We start from the raw sequence: 18,762 nt of genomic DNA on the forward strand, positions 1-18,762 counted from the left end.
TATTTATTTCTTCAGGTTAATTGAATTTCAAATTTGATAATCTAGTAAATTTAGAACCCTAACCTTCAAGGGGTAATTGAAACTCCTAAAAAATGTGCTTGCTCACATCTCCTGCTGTCCAAGTTGATTATGTATTGTGTCACGGGCAACTCTCCAGGCTACATTTCACTATGCAAGGCCTGATTAAAGCAAGTGAGGTGGTCATTCCACTTTGCTTATTGCAGCCTAGGGTTCACAACCTATGGGACATCATGTCTGGAAAAGAAACCACACGGCGAGATTCAAGGACATTCCATATTGAGAGAAGGGGTGGCCATATAAGATGCTGACCACCATCCAAATGAAGTGAACGAAGAGAAGCAGTCTGGCTTCAGTGAGAGCTGGACCGGATCCCACCACTTCTGGGAAGAGTTTAAAGATGCAGTTTGTTCACTGGGAGTTGGGGATGTGAAAGTGGATAATTAATGTGGTATGAAAGAAGAGAATACAGGATCATTTTACTTGCATAGGAGTAAAGGAAGGAACAAAGCACATCTGAGTCAAAGCAGAGGATGCACGTAACAGTTCCAGTCATCCCTACTTTTTAAAACAAACAGCAAGAAGCAGCAAAGTTCCTGGAAGGCAGACTGGAGATTACCAAAACCAATTAGATTAACAACATCAAAACGCATAAAACAAAGATATGTACTTCAGGAATGTTGGCTAATAAAGGCTATGCTCAAGGTAGAGCTCATTACGGTGCCTTTGTGCTCAGAATCACAGGTGTGACTTCAGGCTTCACACCAACCTGTTCTTTCCATCAGTGTGGAAAGGCAGCCCGTCTTCTTAGATGGGAAGTCAGATGAGACTGGATGATCCAAACTACAGCATTCTCTTGTGTTTCATAAGCTAAAGGAATAGAAAGAAGAAAGAAAAGATCAAGCAAAACCATATCCAAGGAAAGCACACCCCAAGTGTACTAGCCCTGTGTGGTTATGGGGAAGGACAGAGTCTTTTTGACCAAATAATTTGCAAAGATGAAGATAAAGAAAATATCTTCACCACACCAGCCCTGTGTGCCACCAGAGAAGGAGACTTGTTCCTTTTTCCTAGCTCACCCCTTCTTTTCTCAGCTTTCAATTCCCTTCCATTGTTGCATGATGGTTGCCTGGACTTCTTGTTTAACCAAAAAATCCCAGAATAACTGCTCAGAATAACTGTTAGATGGGATTTTTTCCTTTACTAAACATTTGGTTTTCACCCATTGGAAAATATCAATTCATCACAAATGTAATCGGAAAGGTTGTAAGGTCTGGGATGGGAGGGAACTGAAAGAAACTGAGAGTCCAGGGTTTGGGACTCTGAATCAGACAAGGAAAGGACTTGACCTCTGGTGTCCCACATCCCAGATGAGTACATCAACCACTAAGCTATTCCAAGGCAGGAGGTGAGTCTGTCTCATCTCAGAAAAGTGTCTAAAGGGATGGATTTTGTTCCAACATAGCACAAAAACAAATTGCAAATCTTCCTCCCCCATTCTTTAAATTGAATTCTTGTTCTCCAGCCAGCCCGGCTTGGTATTAGTTTTGTGTAAGTTAAATAGACCAGACACGTTTCTTCCTGTTGGTATTTGATAGATATTCGGTAAAAGAAAAAAAAATAAAAGGAGAAAAAAAAAAGTTCAATCTATGCTAAGAGTTATTTCAAACTGAAGTCGAGACCAGACCTAGACAGAGAGGCAACATAAGAGCTCAAGATTTCAGAGCACTAAACGAAATACACGTGCCATCGAAAGCATGGTGGCTGCCAGCATTTCCAGTGCCACGAGCGCTTGGAGGGGGTCTGTCTGCGAGCGTCCTTTCAGCGGGGGCTGAACCAGCTGCCGGCTCCCTTCGAGTTTCTCCCCTACAGGCTGGGAGTCAGGCGGCGGCTCGGTGTCAGAGCGGCCCAGGTGGGCTGGCAGGTAGGGGCAGGGAGCCCGTGCCGGTGCCGGTGCCGGTGCCGGTGCCGGTGCCGGGTCAGGAGTCCGGCGGCAGCGGAGCGGCGGCGCTCGGCCGGGGCCGCACCACCATGGACAGCGCCCTGGGGCTGGAGCCCGGCCACGCTCCGTCGGCCGCGGCAGCGGCACCGCCGGGCGCAGCCCCGGGGATTCATCACCGGCTCCTCGCCCTCAAATCTGAAAATTACTCCTTTCGCTGTCTGCTGGATTCTAGGAACCAGACAGAAGATTTGGCAAAGCTCTCCTCAGCTCCGCGCAGCTTTCTGTATTTTTGCTTCACCCCCTCCCCGCCCCGCCCGCCCTTTCTCGAGTGCATTAAATTAAATGCATATTGTCTAAATAAACGGCGCGTTGTGTCAATAGCTGAGCTGGGGGAACTCCGGCCGCCCCTCGGGTGCGAGAGACGGCTCAGCTACTCTATCATTGTTTAATAAAGGAGATTAGTGTGCTCGCATGGAGCGCCACGGAACGTCTGGGGCTTGCTGATGGGGAGGGGAGAAGCGGGTTTATCTTTCTCCCCGAGCAATCTTTTCACTCAATGAGAAGATGGCACCGCGTCAGACGTGGAAGAAGGAGTTTCTCGTCCCCGACGGCGCCCGGGGAGTCAGAGGAGAGGAAAGCGCCCTTCATGAGAACTGGGCACTGCAGGGCACAGCAGAGCACAGCAGGGCTAGGTCGCGGGCAAGAATGAGTGCGAGCTAGAAAGTCTGCCTCAATCTGCGAGCAGTCGTGTCTGCTACCAATTCCACAGCAGCCTTGTCCTCAAGCCCACCCTGGGAGCTTTGGAAAAATATCCTGGGGCTTCGCACCTCGCCTGCAGAGAGCTGCCCTCTCTGGCTTTTAACCTTGCTGGATCAGAGAGGTTGAGCTAGTCAGGGGATTTCTGGTCCTCGCAGGAGGAGTCCAGCAATCACTGTTGTGCCGCTCCCTTCCCTTCCCCGCCAGACTCTCCCGCAGTCAGCACGCCTGTGTTTTTTTTTGCTGAACACCATTTTTTCCACCCTGGGAAGACTGGGGAGGTTAAACTCCCCGTCTGAACCGAAGCCCTGGACGAGTGCAACTGAGGTTATAGAAATCCGGGAGGGGAAATGACGAAAATGCTTTATTGTGAATAAAACAAGAGGGAGGAGGGAGAGGCGGAACCTCACAGAGGTGAAGGATGGGAAGTTTGCGGAGCTGAGGATTTAGCCCGTCTCCGAGCACCGGGCGGGGGTTTAGTCATTATTTCCCTCTGCCTCCCTGAGGCTGCAAGGGCATCTCCTCCCCAAAGAGCTGAACCTGTCCCACTTGCTGGCTTTTGTTTCACTCCTGAGCGGCTTCTGGGGGGAGCCCGGTCACACACCCGCCCGCAGCCCCTGGCCCTATTCCCCGCTCGGGAATTACGTGCCAAACCTGGAACAGGGACTTATCTCTCTAGCCAAGCTCCCAGGTCAACTTCCTCGTAGGAAAGCTGATTTATGCATGTTTATACGTACGGAAAAAGGAGGCAGAAGCCAAGCGCGGCATCCCTCCAAAATCTCATTGTCTTTGAGGCGGGAAGACGGGAGAAAGTGGAGTCAGAAAACCTAAAATGATAAGGTTTGCCTCGTCGCGGCAGAGAGGGCTTGGCCAGAAAGGCAAACACGGGGTTTTGCCTCACCTCTCCGCAGCTGAAGCCTTTCCCAGGTCCGACAAAAGGACCGGTTCCCTCGGTGCATCCCGGCTCGAGAAACAACCGGCGGCAGAGCTGCTCGCCTTGGCGGGGAGCCCTGCCGTAACCGAGGCCCCGGCAGGTAAAAGCCCCGTAAAAGTGTGGAGTTTTCCTCTCTCCCAGACACCGGGCCAGCCGTGCCCGTGGGCGCTCCGTGAGCGGAGCGATGTTTGGCGCAGGTGTAGGGATTGGAATCGCGCCTAAAGCTCCGCCGGTCCATCCTCTAGTCCAGCCTCATCCCTTCTCACCCGTCCGAGGCCAGGGGACACCGGGAGCTGCCAGTGCGGAGCAGCCGGGCCGTGGCGGGGGGGGGAAAATGCTGCAGGTGGCGGCGGGTGCCTCCCGGGAGAGCATCTCCCGCGGCATCCTGCGGGACAGGGAAGGTTTAAACCCCAAACGAGGGGACTTTTCTTCCCATCCTGTCACAGAGCTCAGGCTTACGGTGAGGCTGGGGACCAGGAGTTTGCTCACGGCTACGTGAGTTCGCTCATTTGTGTACGTGGCAGGTGACAAAGCGCTGCGCCGGTCCTTGCAGATGAGAGCCCTCGGGGGGGCGGGGGGCAGGGGGGGCATGGGAGCACGGGGTGACAGTGAGTCTCCTAAACGCCTTCGGCACTGCTCAGTTCCTGCCGTATTAGCACAGCCATAGTTGGGTTGTTTTATTTTTTTTCTTCCCTCTCTTTTTTTTTTTTTTTTTTTTTTTTTTCTCCCAAGCCCACTGAGGCAGAGAAGAGGCAAACTCAGCCATAGGAAGGTGGTTAGTGATGTCACAAGTTTGGTCTTTTCAATAAAAGCAATGGAGAAGGGTCTCCCCCACTATATATATTAGGGGAAGCTTCTGTTCTTCATAATAAAAAGAGCAGCAAGGGAGAAAAGCACCTGCTTTTAACACCCTTTATTTAGCCCTAATCTGTTACAGGCAGAATCAAAGCTCTGTAGGCTGGATTTTTGAAAGTATTGCCTTTTAAAAAAAATTCATTTAACTTCTTCTTCTTTTTTTTTTTTTTTTCCCCCTTTTCTTCTTAAGCATAGAACAAAGTTTTGGAAGCGATTGCTGAGAAGAGCAACCACTGTTGGCCAGGGTGATCTCTGAGAAGCACAGACAGCTGTAACTCAAGGAAAAGGTGAAGTAATAAATTGTGAAGGAACCTCAGGATTCTGAGTTTATAGAAGCTATTTATTTTTCCTGAGTCTGTAAGGGATGGTGTGTGTTGGTTTTTGGTGTATTTTTTAAAAAAAAAATAATTTCTGGAGGAGAGGAAATTCTAAAAATATTTGATGGACGTTTCACTTTTAACATGAGCAATGCACCTATGAGTGTGTGGGGGCTATTTTCAGGGGATCTCACAATTATTTTTAATTAGTCTAAAGGGCAGTGTAAATCAAATACGCCTATTAGCTATACGTTTTAATTTATAGCCTACCAGGTCTTCAGGGAATTTATTTAGAGCATAAACGGTTTAATGTTTTCATCATGATTTCTATTTCAGCTCTTATGTTGTCGGTTTTATTTGCCTGTGTGGTGTGGAATCTGGCTGAGGAGCTGGGCTTTTAAGTTGTGGCAGCAAGCGTCGTTTAGCTTAAAATAACCTGCACCTAGAAAAACGCTTTGCTTTGCACCCAAACCTTCTCCAGACAGCCTTCTTTAATTCGGGGGCAGGATGAGAAGGAGCAACCAGCCGGCACGCCTCAGTGTTTTGTTGCGGCTTGTGAGGGTGTTGGGAAAGCATTCCCTGTAAATCAGGCTGTCAGCGGCACAACCAGCGCCCCCAGTGCCCCGGGGGCAGCGGCGGTGCCCGCCGCGGTCTCTGGCGGGGTTCGGCGGAGCCCCGCGGAGGGGCGAGGGCTCCCGGGATGCTGCCGGGACGGAGCCATCCTCCCCAGGTGTGCGCTGGCACGGCCCGGCCTGCGCCGTCGAACATGAGGAGATCGGAGTGCAGGGCATTCCCTCTGGGAGAGCCGCCGGGGCTGGGGGCAAGGGGGGCAAGGGCTCCCCGGCTGTGTCCCTGTGTCCCCTTGTAGCAGCCGGGGGCAGCTCCTTGCGCCAACAGCCTGGAGAGACGGGCGGGCTGGGTTACCGTCGGCTTTTACACAAGTGTTATCCCGGCGTGGAGAAGTTCGGTGCCTCCGCCGCGGGGTGCGGGGCTGCCGGCCCTCGGTGCCCGGCGGGGTGCGGGGGTGACCGGGGGTGACCGGGGGTGACCGGGGGTGACCGGCCGCCTCCGGCCGCTCCGGCCACCGCTGTCCCCGCAGCCCCGCGGCGCTGTCCGCCTCGCACGGGAGCGCAACCTGACGCAGCGGTTTGCAGCGCCCTGGCCAGGCTGAAGGAGGGCGAAGTGGAAGGCGAAAAAGGGAGAGGAGGAGAAAACTTTCCACTAGTTTACTTTTTTGGCCAGGAGCGCCAGCGTTCATAGACCGCGAGTCCTTCCCCCAGCCCTCCCCCTTCGCTCCCCCCCTCCCTTCACTAGCGTACAATTAGCATCATTAGGATCCGACCCTCCGGCTAATAGGGGAACGGCGACCAACAACGGTAGGTGCGTGCAAGGAAAGGCGGCAGCAATCCCGGGCAGGGCTTTGGGGCTTGAGCTAAAAAGTGCCCCCACCGATGGGAGGAATTCCCGCGGCAGGGGAGGCGCGGACCCGGGGGTAAACACAAAAAGGGAGAGCTGGAAGGTGAGCGAGAGAGGAGTCCGGCTGCAGAAGATGCGGAGAGCTTGGCAGGAATGCTTGGGGTCCGCTGAGTGCATGTGCTGCGGGGTGTTTCCCTTTCTTCGCTCCTTTTTGATTGCGGGCCCGGGAAGCGCCGATTCCCAGTCTCCGTTTTGGCTGTGGGTATCCCGCCCGGGCTCTCGCTCTCTCCGCACATGTTCCTAGGGCGCCATCTCTTTGCAAAACCCTCCGTCCTCCCGCAGGTCTCCCAAAGGCTGCTCCGGAGCGCGTGAACATCGCAGGCTGCAGACCAGTCCAACCTGCCGAGCCAAGCATGCTTCCCAGCCCCTGAGCCTCCCGGGGTTACCGCTCCTCCCAGACCTCTCGGGCTCCCCAGACAGGCAGCGACCTTTGCTTGTCTCTCCTTGTCACTGCTTGTCTCTCTCCTTGTCAATGTTGGGGACCAAAACTTTCCGGCAGCTGGAGAAGTGAGCCTGACCCTATTTTTTTGCGGAGGTATACTGAAAGACAGATGTGGAGATGCATCCCCCCTCCCTCCTCAGTCTGCGTGTGTGTTTGTGTGTCCGCGCGTGTGTTTACAGAGAAGTGAGCAGCTGAGCTGACTTTTGGGAATCTTTCCGTATCTGCAGAGAGGCTTCTGCTGTAACATAAAGCCCTGAGACAGTGGCTTAGCGGACTGGAACTGACCAGGGCTCAGGGAACTCCCTGGACCCCGCTCTAACCCTGTTCAAATGAGGGCTGGATGCTTTTTGAACTAGTGTCGAGAGAGAACTTGCCTGCGGGCAGCGAGAGACAGAGAGAGGGAGGGAGGGAAGGAGGGAGGGAGGGAGAGGCAGACAGCAAGGAAGGGAGAGAGACAGAGCGAAGTTTGGAAGGAGTGAGCCGAGAGCTCAGAAAGTTTGTTTTTCCTTCAGAGCCTCGGAGCTGCTAGAGCCGGAGCGGGGACTCCCTTGAGAACGGCGCTGGCGCATCTGTCCCTCGGGACTGACCTCCCTTTCCTTGCAGGTTTTAAGCCCCGGAGGATACAATGTTCGCTAAACTCTTCCAGCAGTGGAGTTTCGCAGTGTTCCTGCTGAGTTATTCCGTGCCCTCCTACGGGAGATCAGTAGAGGGGATCAGCCGCAGACTGTGAGTCTCTCTTTTTCTTTTTTTCTTTCCCTTTATTGTCCCTCGCTGCGGCTGCGGGGCGGGTGGGGAGGGAGGCAGCCCGGGACGCTCCGGCTCTGCGCGGGGCCGCTCCGGGTTACCTGCCCCAGGTGCTCACCGGCGGTGCCTGAGAGCCAGGAAGAGGCATTTGGGACAGGGAAAGGGCGCTTTGCAGCTGTCTGACCTTAAAAAGTTTTGGGGGAGGAGATGAGAAACCTGAGGGGCTTCTCTTCTGACGCAGCTGGGTGATTGTTGTGCTGTTGCCTGGGACCCTCGTAGGGAGCATCCTGGTTTGTCCGAATGCTGTGTGTTACATTAGATAGCATACACTTCCTCGGCTCTGGCGTGGAGCCAATATTGATAAGGGTAGGGGAAACATGCAGAAGTGAGGGCCATCATGACACTGAAGTACTGAACAATTTCTTTGGATTTCTGCCACTTCAAGGAAAAAAAATCCAAAGGGAGTCCAGTATATTACTTAGAGGCAGAGGCATATTTTTTGATAAATGATAGTGTAACTTAAGACAGTCTGTTCAGGAAATGACCTTTTTGCTCCTTCCAAAATAATCAGCCTGGTTTATACTAATACCCGTACGCAAAGTGCAGGAGAAGCCTCTGAGCTGATGCAGGAGCAGCTGCCTCACACATCTAACTTGTTGGCTTTCTCTGGACTTGCATCAGATTTTCTAAGGAAGAAACACCTCAGTCATACTGGGGAGGGCTGTATTGTTATTCACTTCCAAAGGAAGTTGGAGAAAAAGTGCTGGAAAATCCAATCACGACTTACAGGGAAACATGACACAGCAAACAACTTCAGATGGGTTTCCTTGTAAATGTTTTATTACATACATAAGGACAAGATCTCCAAATAGCACTTCCTCTGCCATTTAAGCAACACACAGAATAACAGTAACAAGAATAAGAATAAGAATAAGAATAAGAATAATAAAAAACCCCAAACACCCAAAAGAAAAAAAAAAAACATACCCCAGGTGAAGTGACTTCAGACACACCTAAAGTTTGGCACCAGGCAGAGAGCTATTACAAATCTCCCACAGCAAATTGTGTAGAACATGTTATTGCTGATAATGTTACAGTGTATTCTTCTCAGTCCATTAAGGTTTAACTGTTTTGTACTCCTGCAAGCTGTTCTTGGGCTATTTCTTTCTTTTGGGACCATTTTATACAGAGGAATCAAACTTCAGTTTCAAAAATAAATTTAAAAAGAAAATAATTGTAGTGCAGTTAAATGCTGTTATTTTCTTGGCTAGGAAACTCTGAACTGGATCTAAGCCAAATTTGGTTGTTAAAAAAAAATTAGATTTGCAAAGAAATACTCTTTCTCTTTTTGAAGCCAGTGTAGTTCTAACACTTGTTTTTAAAGGTCAGGATTAGAGGTCTTTCCAACATCCCCATTCTGTCCTGACAGGGGGGAAGAAGAGTGTGAGCTACCCAGTGAAAGCTCATTTCTCAGCTCCCTCTTTGCTCTGGCATGTAAAACACACACAAGAAAGCAGTCAGCTGTCAGTTAGTGGCATTTTCGTAGTTTTGTTTGTGGGCACAGCACAAACACAGACACCACACTCAAACATGTGTCGTGTTTTAATATCACCACAAACCATTCCTAGAGTTAATGGTTAATAACTCACTTAGGCTTCGAGTTGGTGTTTTTTTTTTTTCCAGTCAAAAGCTTAAACCAGTAATGGATGAAACTACTGAAGCACATTATCAGAGACATGCAAAAGTAATCAAAATTACATAGGCCTGGTTCTACAGACTTTGCTGAAGCAAATCTCCCATGGAAAGCAATTGCAAATTGTCCCAAGAAAAGATTTCCAGACATGTTATTTGTTATAGGAGTGCTTTAGCTGCTAAAGAACTTCTGAGAAACCCAGTAATGCCTCAAAATGAAGTTACATATTTTTATCATCATGTCCAGACATCACAGCATCATGTCCCTAGATCTGTTCAAAATATTTTTCCTAACCCTGAGATAGGTTGAGCAGATTTCCCTCCCTTTGGAGTCAGTGGCAAGGGCACTCACACTTGCAAAATCCAGAGAGCTGACTGAATCCTCCTCAGTTATTTTGCTGAATTTAGGATCAGACCCAACATGAACAGTCAAGGATAATAACAGCTAAATAAAAGCAGCTCTCTGAGATAGAAAGTGGTAGCTTGAAGAATGTTGCCTTTTAGAAACGCTAGATATCTCCAGAAAAAAAAAAAAAAAAAAGGAGGAATGTGCCTGAAAAGAGCAGCTTATCTGGAAGTATGTGAAGTCAGGATAGTCACAAGTCATGGATTTCTGGTGCTTTCTCCATGATGAGACACTCAGTCTCATGTGTACACAGTGTACTTGGATCCAGTAATTAGTTTGGATGCTCTGGTCAAGTACAAACCATTAACATCCCACTCTCACAGTGCCCACCACAGGTAAGCTTAGCATTTACTGCTCTTGGTTTGGGTACAGACTCCTTTCCCTTGGATGAGAGGTGCATTTTATAGAAGGGTGGAAGGGACCTCTAGTGGGTCATCTTAACCCTAACAGCCTAATTTTTTTTGCATATCATAGCCAATATATGAATGCAATCATTCCAGCCTCCATTGCCTTCCTACTCTGAGTGTGTGGGTGAGATGTTGTTGATATCTCCATTATGAAGCACTTCTTACATCAGTCTTCTTGGGCAAGTCTTTCTCCATGATTTACAAACATAGGAGTTGTTTGAATAACTGAAGCAGAAGGAGGCAGAAGGTCAAAGAGATATGTATCTACCACATCTTTGTTTCAAGGAGATTTTTGATCTAGAGCATACAAAGGAAGCTAGCAGGCAAAATATAATCCTTAAGTCTGGCTGAGTAATAAAAGTCATGTGAAATGTAACACTACGTAATGTTATACAATCTGGAATAGCAGAATGTTATTTGGAGCCAGACTTGATGCTAAATATCATACAGACATTTAAAGAGAAACCCACCCTCTTTGGCACACCAAGCCCTCACACGTCAATGCCTGCATTATTTTGGAAATGCATACTCACTCAAGATGTAGATCTTGTAATGCTCTCTGACTGCCTTGTGTGTACTGGAACGAAATGTTTAGGTTTCAGTTCTGTAAAATGGAATAGTTTTTCAGTCAAGAGGACTTTAATAATAGGCTTTGGAGAGTCAAGATTTTGTCACAGTGGGGAAATTGACCAAATACACATTAGAGGATTAAGGCTGCTTTAGGTTGTCTGTTGCAGAAGGAATTCTCTTTGGTAGTTCACAGGAGGCAGTAGGAAAGCTTTGCTCATCACATGAGATACTGGTTTAGCCTCCCCAAAGCACGGAGATTTCATAACTTTCTATGAACTAGAAGAGTGAAAGCAGAACTGAATTTCCCATGAAAATTCCTGAGAAAATGGACTACCGAAGCTCGGAATGTAACCTGAGTCACACTGGACAGCCTGACAGGCAGCACAGAGGCAGTCACCCAGAGCAGCCCAGGGTGCTGGTTTTATTGGCCTATTTGTCAATCAGACTGACCCTAATGAGAAGGGTGTTGGAGATGGCTCTTGGTCCAAAAAATTCTTCTGGGGGAGATCATGAGCTTGTGTTAATGGTCACAGCTGCACTGAAGAGAAAGACATGATATGGGATCAGCTTAGGATGATCACATTGTGTTTTTGCTTAGGCACATTTAGTAGAGGGGCATAAAATATTTGCCCTAAAGACTGAAGTCATGCAAAACTGATTTTGGGACATTTAAAACACGGACAATATTTGATTACATGTGTGCTCACAAACCTCAGTATATGTAGAGCTGATTTTGAGCAAGATTTTGAAAGTCATCTTCCAGTCTCATTGTGGAACGAGGGAAAGCTGCTGTTTGAATTTTGCACTGAGTAATAGACATGTAGTATCACTTAAATCCATCACTTGAACCCAATACTCAAAAAGTACAGCCCTACAAAGACAAGAAGTGAAGGGGATGCTCTTAAGCCAATTCTACTTGAAGTTGCCAATTTCCAATAGCTCCAATAGTTGATCAAGTCATAAATCTAAAGGGTTTGGCCGAAGGGACCGAGAAAGAGGAACTGCAGAACACTCCCAAACATTTTGCATTGTGAAACTTGGTAACGTAGCAGGGGAATGAGGGATGGGATGGAAGGAAGTAATATTCACTCACAGTGATGTGTCTTCTTCCAGTTCACCCACATGCAGAAACCACTTCTTACCCAGCTAATTGACCAAATGATTATCGGACAGGCAAGCCAGTGAATGGAATTTCTTTGGCCAGTAAGAATCCAGTCACATGCCATACCCTAATGTAAGAGGAGAGATTCCATAGCCAAACTCTGCCTGCTGGAGTAGAGCAACTGGAAAGATAAACTGTATTATTGCATTCATGGGAACATAGCTAAAATCCCAGCCTGTGCTCTGCCTGTGCTTCGCAGCACAGCTGTGCATCTACTCCACTTCAAGGAAAAGGCATGTATTTTCTCACAGTTATTTATGATCCAGGTGCCATTTGTATCTTCTTTCCTCAGATGTTTAATACATTCCTTGCCAATACAACACCTCTGAAAGACAGATAGCTACTCATCTCCCAGTTCCTCGAAAACAAGACAGAGCTCAGTGTACCAAAAGGTCAGGATGAACCCTGGAAAAACCACTCCAACAAACCAGGATGCTCTTGAAGAAGATCAAGTGGAGAGGGTTAGCACAAAACTCAAACAGCACAGCAGACAAGAAATTTGGCCCCAAAAGTTCACACTTAAAGCAATACTAGGAAGGCATCTAAAACCATAATTACACACAAGTAACCAAGCAGTAAATCCACAGGAGTGGCTGAGGCTCATTTCTGCTGATGCTCAGGCTCCCTCCATGGGTAGCTCATTATGGACTGAGGTGCCTGTGTTTTAGGCACCTAAATTCAAAATTTTTCCCATTATGCTCCTGCAATTGCACTTATTTAAATGTAGGAATAAAAGGCACTTTTATGTGCTTGTTTATGTTTTCGAAGTACATGACTGAGCTGAAGAAAATCACTAGAATGATGCTGTATAAACACTGCTTCCAGCTCCAGGAGAAGTACTGGGTTTTCCTCTCTTGCTGCATTATCTGACCCTTGAGTTTTCCTATCTCTGACAACTGCCTTCCTGCTTTTACTGCCTCAAGTGTGATATATTAGGAGTCTTAATGCTTTCCTAGAGCAGAGCAGTGACTAATCCAGCTCCATGTCCAGTGGTGTGCGATCAGTCAGCTGAGAATTATCACCTGCTTAGGTCTTTCCCTTCTCTGCTGGGAGCAGCTACTCTGAGGAAGAAGCAGGACTTGCTCCAGCAGTCTGACTTCACTGGATATCTCCAAGCCTGGTACACAGTCACTGTGGCCACCGAAGCCAGAGAAGAGAGGAGCTCTGCCAAGCACTGGGCAATAACCAAATCCTAAACATTTTTTCTCTCTCCTCTCTTCTCTTCCTTTAGCAAACGGGCTGTATCAGAGCACCAGCTATTGCATGACAAGGGCAAGTCAATCCAAGACTTACGAAGAAGAATATTCCTTCAAAATTTGATCGAAGGTGTCAACACTGCAGAGATCCGTGCAACGTCAGAGGTGTCACCTAACCCTAAACCCGCTACCAACACGAAGAACTACCCTGTCCGGTTTGGCAGTGAAGATGAGGGCAGATACTTAACTCAGGAGACAAACAAATCACAGACCTACAAGGAGCAGCCCCTGAAGGTGTCAGGGAAGAAAAAGAAAGCAAAGCCTGGAAAACGTAAGGAACAAGAGAAGAAAAAGAGGCGAACCCGCTCAGCTTGGCTAAATTCCGGCATGTATGGAGACGTCGTGACCGAGAGCCCACTCCTGGACATCTCTGTTACTACACATAATCACACTTTAAGGTAATTCTGCTATGTTCTTTTGGGGAGCATGCCATGTAGTTACTGAAATTGTTATCCCTCGGTGTGAGAGGCCAAGGCCTCACCCAAACTGGGAGTAAAAGCAGAGCTTTGTACTCATGACTGGGCAGTGGCTTTTCAAGCACAGTCTCAAGGTGCTCTCTGCAGGTAAGCGCCCCTTCCACTTTGCACTGGGGACAAAGCCTTTCTTTCCTGAGAGACACAATTCACGTAAACAACTTACGGTCAAAATCTGCTTCCTGAAGCTGAGTAGTAAGTGAAGGTATTTCTGCAAAAAGGAAGCACATCACAGTCACTAAAATTTCCTTTCCTGCTTTAACCGTAGTGTATCTCACATCACATCTTGGTCCCATGCTCGGGCCTCAGCAGATTGAAAGCTTTGACTTTTATTTAAGGCTTTGCATCTATAAAATGGCGAAGTTTTCTTTCCTTCCTCTCAACACCTCCCCTTTTTGGCAACTTTCCTACCCTTACTTTACAGTTTTTCATTTTACTGTTTAACCTTAGGGGAGAACACGGAAAAATTCTCTCTCAGTAATATCTGCAAACAAGGCAGACCAGCCTTTCACCGTAAAATTTTCCCTGCCATTAGAACTTTTTAATACAGCTCCATCCTTTTGCCAGCTTATGAAACAATTATGTTGCTGCTTAAAAATGTTTAGCATTGGCCTTGGAGAGGGATATGCCTCCCTCATGCATGACAGTGAAGGGTTTTTAGGGCAGTAGCCTGGAGACATCAGCTTAAGTGTCCCAAGTGACTCATCCCCTTGCAGTCAGCTTTCGTGGAAATCTGAACACTTGCAGGCAAAGCCAAGGACTCCACTCCTCAGTTCTCCTTGAATGTTTGCATTTTACCAGCAAAACCCCCACCCTTTTCTCTCCTCCTCCCCTTTACCTTGGCAGAACAGACATAGGACAAGTGCCACCTGCTCACAGTAAATCCCTTGGAAAGAGACACCAGCTGTGGGATTTACTAAAATCCAGCCTGGGGTTAGGCTCTTCAGGCCACAGTTTGCAATGTGCTCCATCACCTCAGCTTGTGCTGGCATCTACAGGAGTTACCAACACCTGGGGCTGGGCACTCAGACCATAAACCAGGGTGTCCCACACCATAAACCAGTGCATCCCAGACCAAAACCAGCTGGCATGGCTGTAGTAGATAGGAGGGAAGTAAGAGACACTGGTTTGTCTCAGCACCTTAGCAAAGGCAGCCTTCAGGATTCTGCTCAGGAGGTGCCTATGTTTCAACAGATGTCAAGGGACTGCGTTGGCCAGTAAATAACACCTGTCTTGAGCACAAAGAAATCTGGAATGTGAGGAAAAAACATCCTAGGGCATTTCAACTGTTATTTCTTTTTCTTGCTGTGCTGTCTTTAGTGTCTATCTAATGGGATATATAAAAGAGCTGCAGGTACAACCCTGCTGATTTTCACAGTTCAGCCTTTCTGTTTGAAGTGTGGCTGGATGGCTGAAGGCTCTCAGCTTTACTGAGGACTCTGACATCCAAGTGCAGCATTTCTCACAGATTCCTAAAGAGAACTTGTATTTTAGATCCTCAACTGGAGATGATTAAACAGAGAGAATCCATTAAAAAAGGAAAATGGAATTCCGCCTTCACAAGTACAGAGAACATGTTTGTTTAGCCCTAACAAACTTCTAGTACACGAGTATTTAGTTATCCCAGTTGGCTGGCAAAAGATGTAAACTTTAAGCATGATTTTCACTATATCCCTGTGCTTCTTTTCTGCTCAACACCCCAGATTAAAATCTTCATGCCAATTCTCTCTGATCAATTGTGAAAACAAAATTTTCGGTTTAGGTCAGAAAAAAATAGGCAAAAATAATGTCACCTTTAGATGTTTTGACTTGCTACAAGGAGTATCTCATGAAAGAAGCCAATCTTTCAAAACCTGGGACCAAATCACTGAACACAGCTTGTGAATTATCATTAGTACAGAGCCCATTGTCCAGATGTGGCTTAGGTTAAACTTTAAAACAAAGCCTAAAATCCAGACCAAATTGAAAGTATTAGAAACAGGCCTGAGTAGTGCAGACACACACACATGCACAGCCATGCTGTATGAATTATGTGCCATTGTTATACCTGTTGGAATATATCCTGAAATGGACCCTAATATTGTTGCTAATTATTAAGGAGCTTCATGCTAGCATTTCCATTCCAGGCACTTTAAAAGTTATTTCTCATGGACATTCCAGCTATATTCCCACTTTAATTAAATTGCTCTTACCTAATTTCCTAAAAGACCTTTCAAATGAGTAAACTCGCTAATGAATGGAGCCTCCCTTTCAATGTGCACATTAAGAAAACCCTCTTAAACTCGCCAGGATCTGAGTTTTGTTGTGCCTCACACCCACACACTTTTGCCATGTGGAATGCTACCCCCAGCTCTGGTGATCAGTCCAGGAGCAGAGAGAATCCCACTCCATCCTACAGCTCCACATTCCACCATTAGGTGTTTCCCAAGGAACCACTAAATAAATGTGCTGTTCACCGGGACAGAAGGGGAAAAAGCCCAACCCTTCAGCATTTCCTGCAGCATCTCTGAGCAACTTCATGTTGCAGGATAAGGAATACACTGACAGGGTGGGAGCAGGCTCTGCTTTGTTCTCATAGAGAGAGAACTCCCTTAGAAAACTCCCAGATCTCGGGACTGGGTGCAGCTGATTGCTTCAGCCTGGGCTGAATGCAGCAGGAAGGAGCTGGAGGATAACAGGACAGGATGGTTGCTTTCTTTCAGGACCAAGCTCTCTAGCTCCCAAAGGGAAAGTTTCAGGATTAGAGCCTTTTTTTCCACTCAGTCAGGCACTCAAGGAGATGCTATCAAGGGTCTGCTCACTCCAAGATCTGAGCAGCCTTTAGGCACAGACGCCACAGAAGTATACAGCCCCTTGTCTAAGGGGTGGTCTATCCGTGGGAAAAAGAGACCAAATAAGCCCCATGGCACTGTTTTAACCAGAACATGGCATCACAACCCAGCAGTGAACACACCATCACCATTGCACTAACAAGGACTTCCTTTTCCATACCTTCAAAACTAATTTAGCTTTTCTCCAACTGTGTTTTTCTCTTTGGTAGCACTTGACATTTTTATCATAGTGTGATGCAATTCTTCTGCCTGTAGCACTCAGGAATCTTCTTGCATAAGGCTCTAAATAAAACTAAAGCCCCTTTCCATTCCTCTGAGGGTACAGTAGAGTGCAATGGATGGCCTCAGTATGTGACAAACTGATGGTCATCACACTGCTGGAGGAGTTGCATTGAGAAAAACATAACAGAGGTCTTGAATAGATATCTAAAACTGTGACATGGTCAAACAGCCCCTGTTATTGCAAATGGTTACTAGCAAGGCACACCTGTTGCAGTCTGTGGCACTCTTGCTATTGATTTTATGTTCACACATTTGAAGCGAAAATTAATTAATTTTTCTGTTCTGTCCTTTTGTTTTCTTTGCAGGAGGCGCTGATATTTTCAGCAAGAGATTTTTTTGGAAGACATATTGCAGTATTCTGTAATAGTGAACATATGGGAAGTATTAAAATATTTATTACCTGTAAATATTGTAAATGCTCAGAATAAAACCTTTTCCCCCCATTGCTCTCTGAAACTGCACATTTTGTTATTGTGAATTTTCCTTTTTTTTTTTTTTTTTTTTTTTTTTGGCTAAGGCTAAGACAATTATTATTGTCACATTTACCATAATTTATTTTGTTGACTGGTGTATTTATTTTGTGAACGTATCTTGGTGCTGCTGACTTTCTATATTTTTTGTAACATAATGCACTTTAGATATACATATTGAGTACATTGGTAACTGACATAAAATGTTCCTGGTTTGTGGTTGATTTCAGTGAATGCCTACATACAATTGTTCAAATTGATTTTCCTTTGTGCATGTATAATAGCAGTATTTTAAAATTTGTAAAGAATGTCTAATAAAATATAATCTAATTAAATCATGACTCAGAAGGAAAAATGTGTTCTTTAGGAATTTCAAGAGCAGGAACACTATTTTTTTTTATTTACTACATTTGAAAACCGTTTTAAATTTTATGTGTTTACATTGGTCTAAACTCCCACATTTTCACATTAGCTTTTACTTAAAAATCACTCAGAACATAATTTTGTTCCAGTGCTGTATTTCAAGTCACTCAGTTGCTGAACAACCCAGGGGTAAAAAAAGTCACAGAGCTCAGACCCCACTGCAGGGGAAGCAGATGCCCAACCTCCCCAGGCCCCACTCCTGCAGGGGCTGAACCACTGCACTCTCCAAATTGGAGAGTGTGAAAAGCAGCCCCAGGGGATGCACCACGTCCTCCGCTCTTGGAAGGTGCTTGCAGGTCACACCCGCAGCCCTGCTCAAACCCAGACAGACGGTCGGTGTCCTGGGCTCCTGACACCTCTGCTCCGAGATGCAAATGGCCACAACACGAGTAGAGCCTCATTTCTTCATGCTTTTGTGTGAGGGAGGGCAAAACCTGTTTCCTGGGGGAATATACAAAGGGAAGAAAAACTGCAAACTGCACCGGGGGACACATCACGAGGTGCTCTTGCATTGCTGGGATAACTTTTCCCCTCTCCCAGCATAAAGATGCTTCACACATCTCTGTTTCCAAAACCATCTGCATTAATCCTGCTTCTGCCTCATCTGTAGATGAGACCAGCTAAGAGAGAGACCCACTTCAAAACCTCATGCCCACTGGCTGAAAAAAATATGAGAAAAAAATTATCTATCACTTTTTCTTTCTTCTCATCCCATTCACGTGCAAATCACAGCAGCTGCTGTGGGGGCAACCTGAATAAAGGGGATTGTTTCACAGAGATATCTGAACTTAGCAAAATCCAACTGGATTTCCTCTGTCCCACTCCTTTAACACCAGCAACATCAGAAAAATGCAAGCATGGAAAAATAAATTACAAATCCTGGGAATTTTAAGATAGTTCTTGTAATTGTTGCTCTGTTCTGTAGTTGCCAAACTTTTCTTTTTTATTCTTCTTTCCTTTTTTTTAAGTGCCATCTTTTTCCATTGCCAAAGTACAGCCATCACGTAACATAAACCAGATGTATTTCTGCTCCCTACCCAATCTAGCAGAAAGCTACCTCCAAGAAAGTACTAAAAACAGGAAAACTCGAGAAAAAATTACCCATCCTTCCCAACCTACTTCTCTGAAGTGTGAAATTCAACGCTTCATTATGTCCAGTTAATTGCAACAGCCACAAAGCACATGCATGCTGTTTCCTTTTCAGATGAAAAATATTATACATGATGAAGCATAGCACTAAGGAAAAAAGGCATGGTTTCTGCACATTTTCGACTTGGCCTCCTTGCACATCCTGCCTATTTATAGT

General features: G+C 46.6%; 1 protein-coding gene across 1 annotated transcript; it reads left to right on the plus strand.

The window, feature by feature from the left end:
* The first annotated feature begins 4,714 nt into the window (after nt 1–4,714).
* PTHLH (parathyroid hormone like hormone) lies at nt 4,715–17,309 on the plus strand. The gene is made up of 4 exons (XM_069003972.1): nt 4,715–4,792; nt 7,344–7,466; nt 12,953–13,375; nt 16,869–17,309. Exons 2-4 carry the CDS (start codon nt 7,366–7,368, stop codon nt 16,876–16,878), a joined length of 534 nt encoding a protein of 177 aa, XP_068860073.1. The 5' UTR covers nt 4,715–4,792; nt 7,344–7,365; the 3' UTR covers nt 16,879–17,309.
* The last annotated feature ends 1,453 nt before the right edge of the window (nt 17,310–18,762 follow it).

Source organism: Aphelocoma coerulescens, chromosome 1A, assembly GCF_041296385.1.
Source record: "Aphelocoma coerulescens isolate FSJ_1873_10779 chromosome 1A, UR_Acoe_1.0, whole genome shotgun sequence".
NCBI classification, from domain to species: domain Eukaryota; kingdom Metazoa; phylum Chordata; class Aves; order Passeriformes; family Corvidae; genus Aphelocoma; species Aphelocoma coerulescens.

What these genes read in the sequence shown, in the direction of transcription:
- PTHLH (XM_069003972.1), top strand. Translation starts at nt 7,366, where the DNA reads ATGTTCGCTAAACTCTTCCAGCAGTGGAGTTTCGCAGTGTTCCTGCTG. An exon ending in GAGGGGATCAGCCGCAGACT is followed by an intron (nt 7,467 to 12,952) that starts GTGAGTCTCTCT and finishes CTCTTCCTTTAG; the next exon opens with CAAACGGGCTGTATCAGAGC.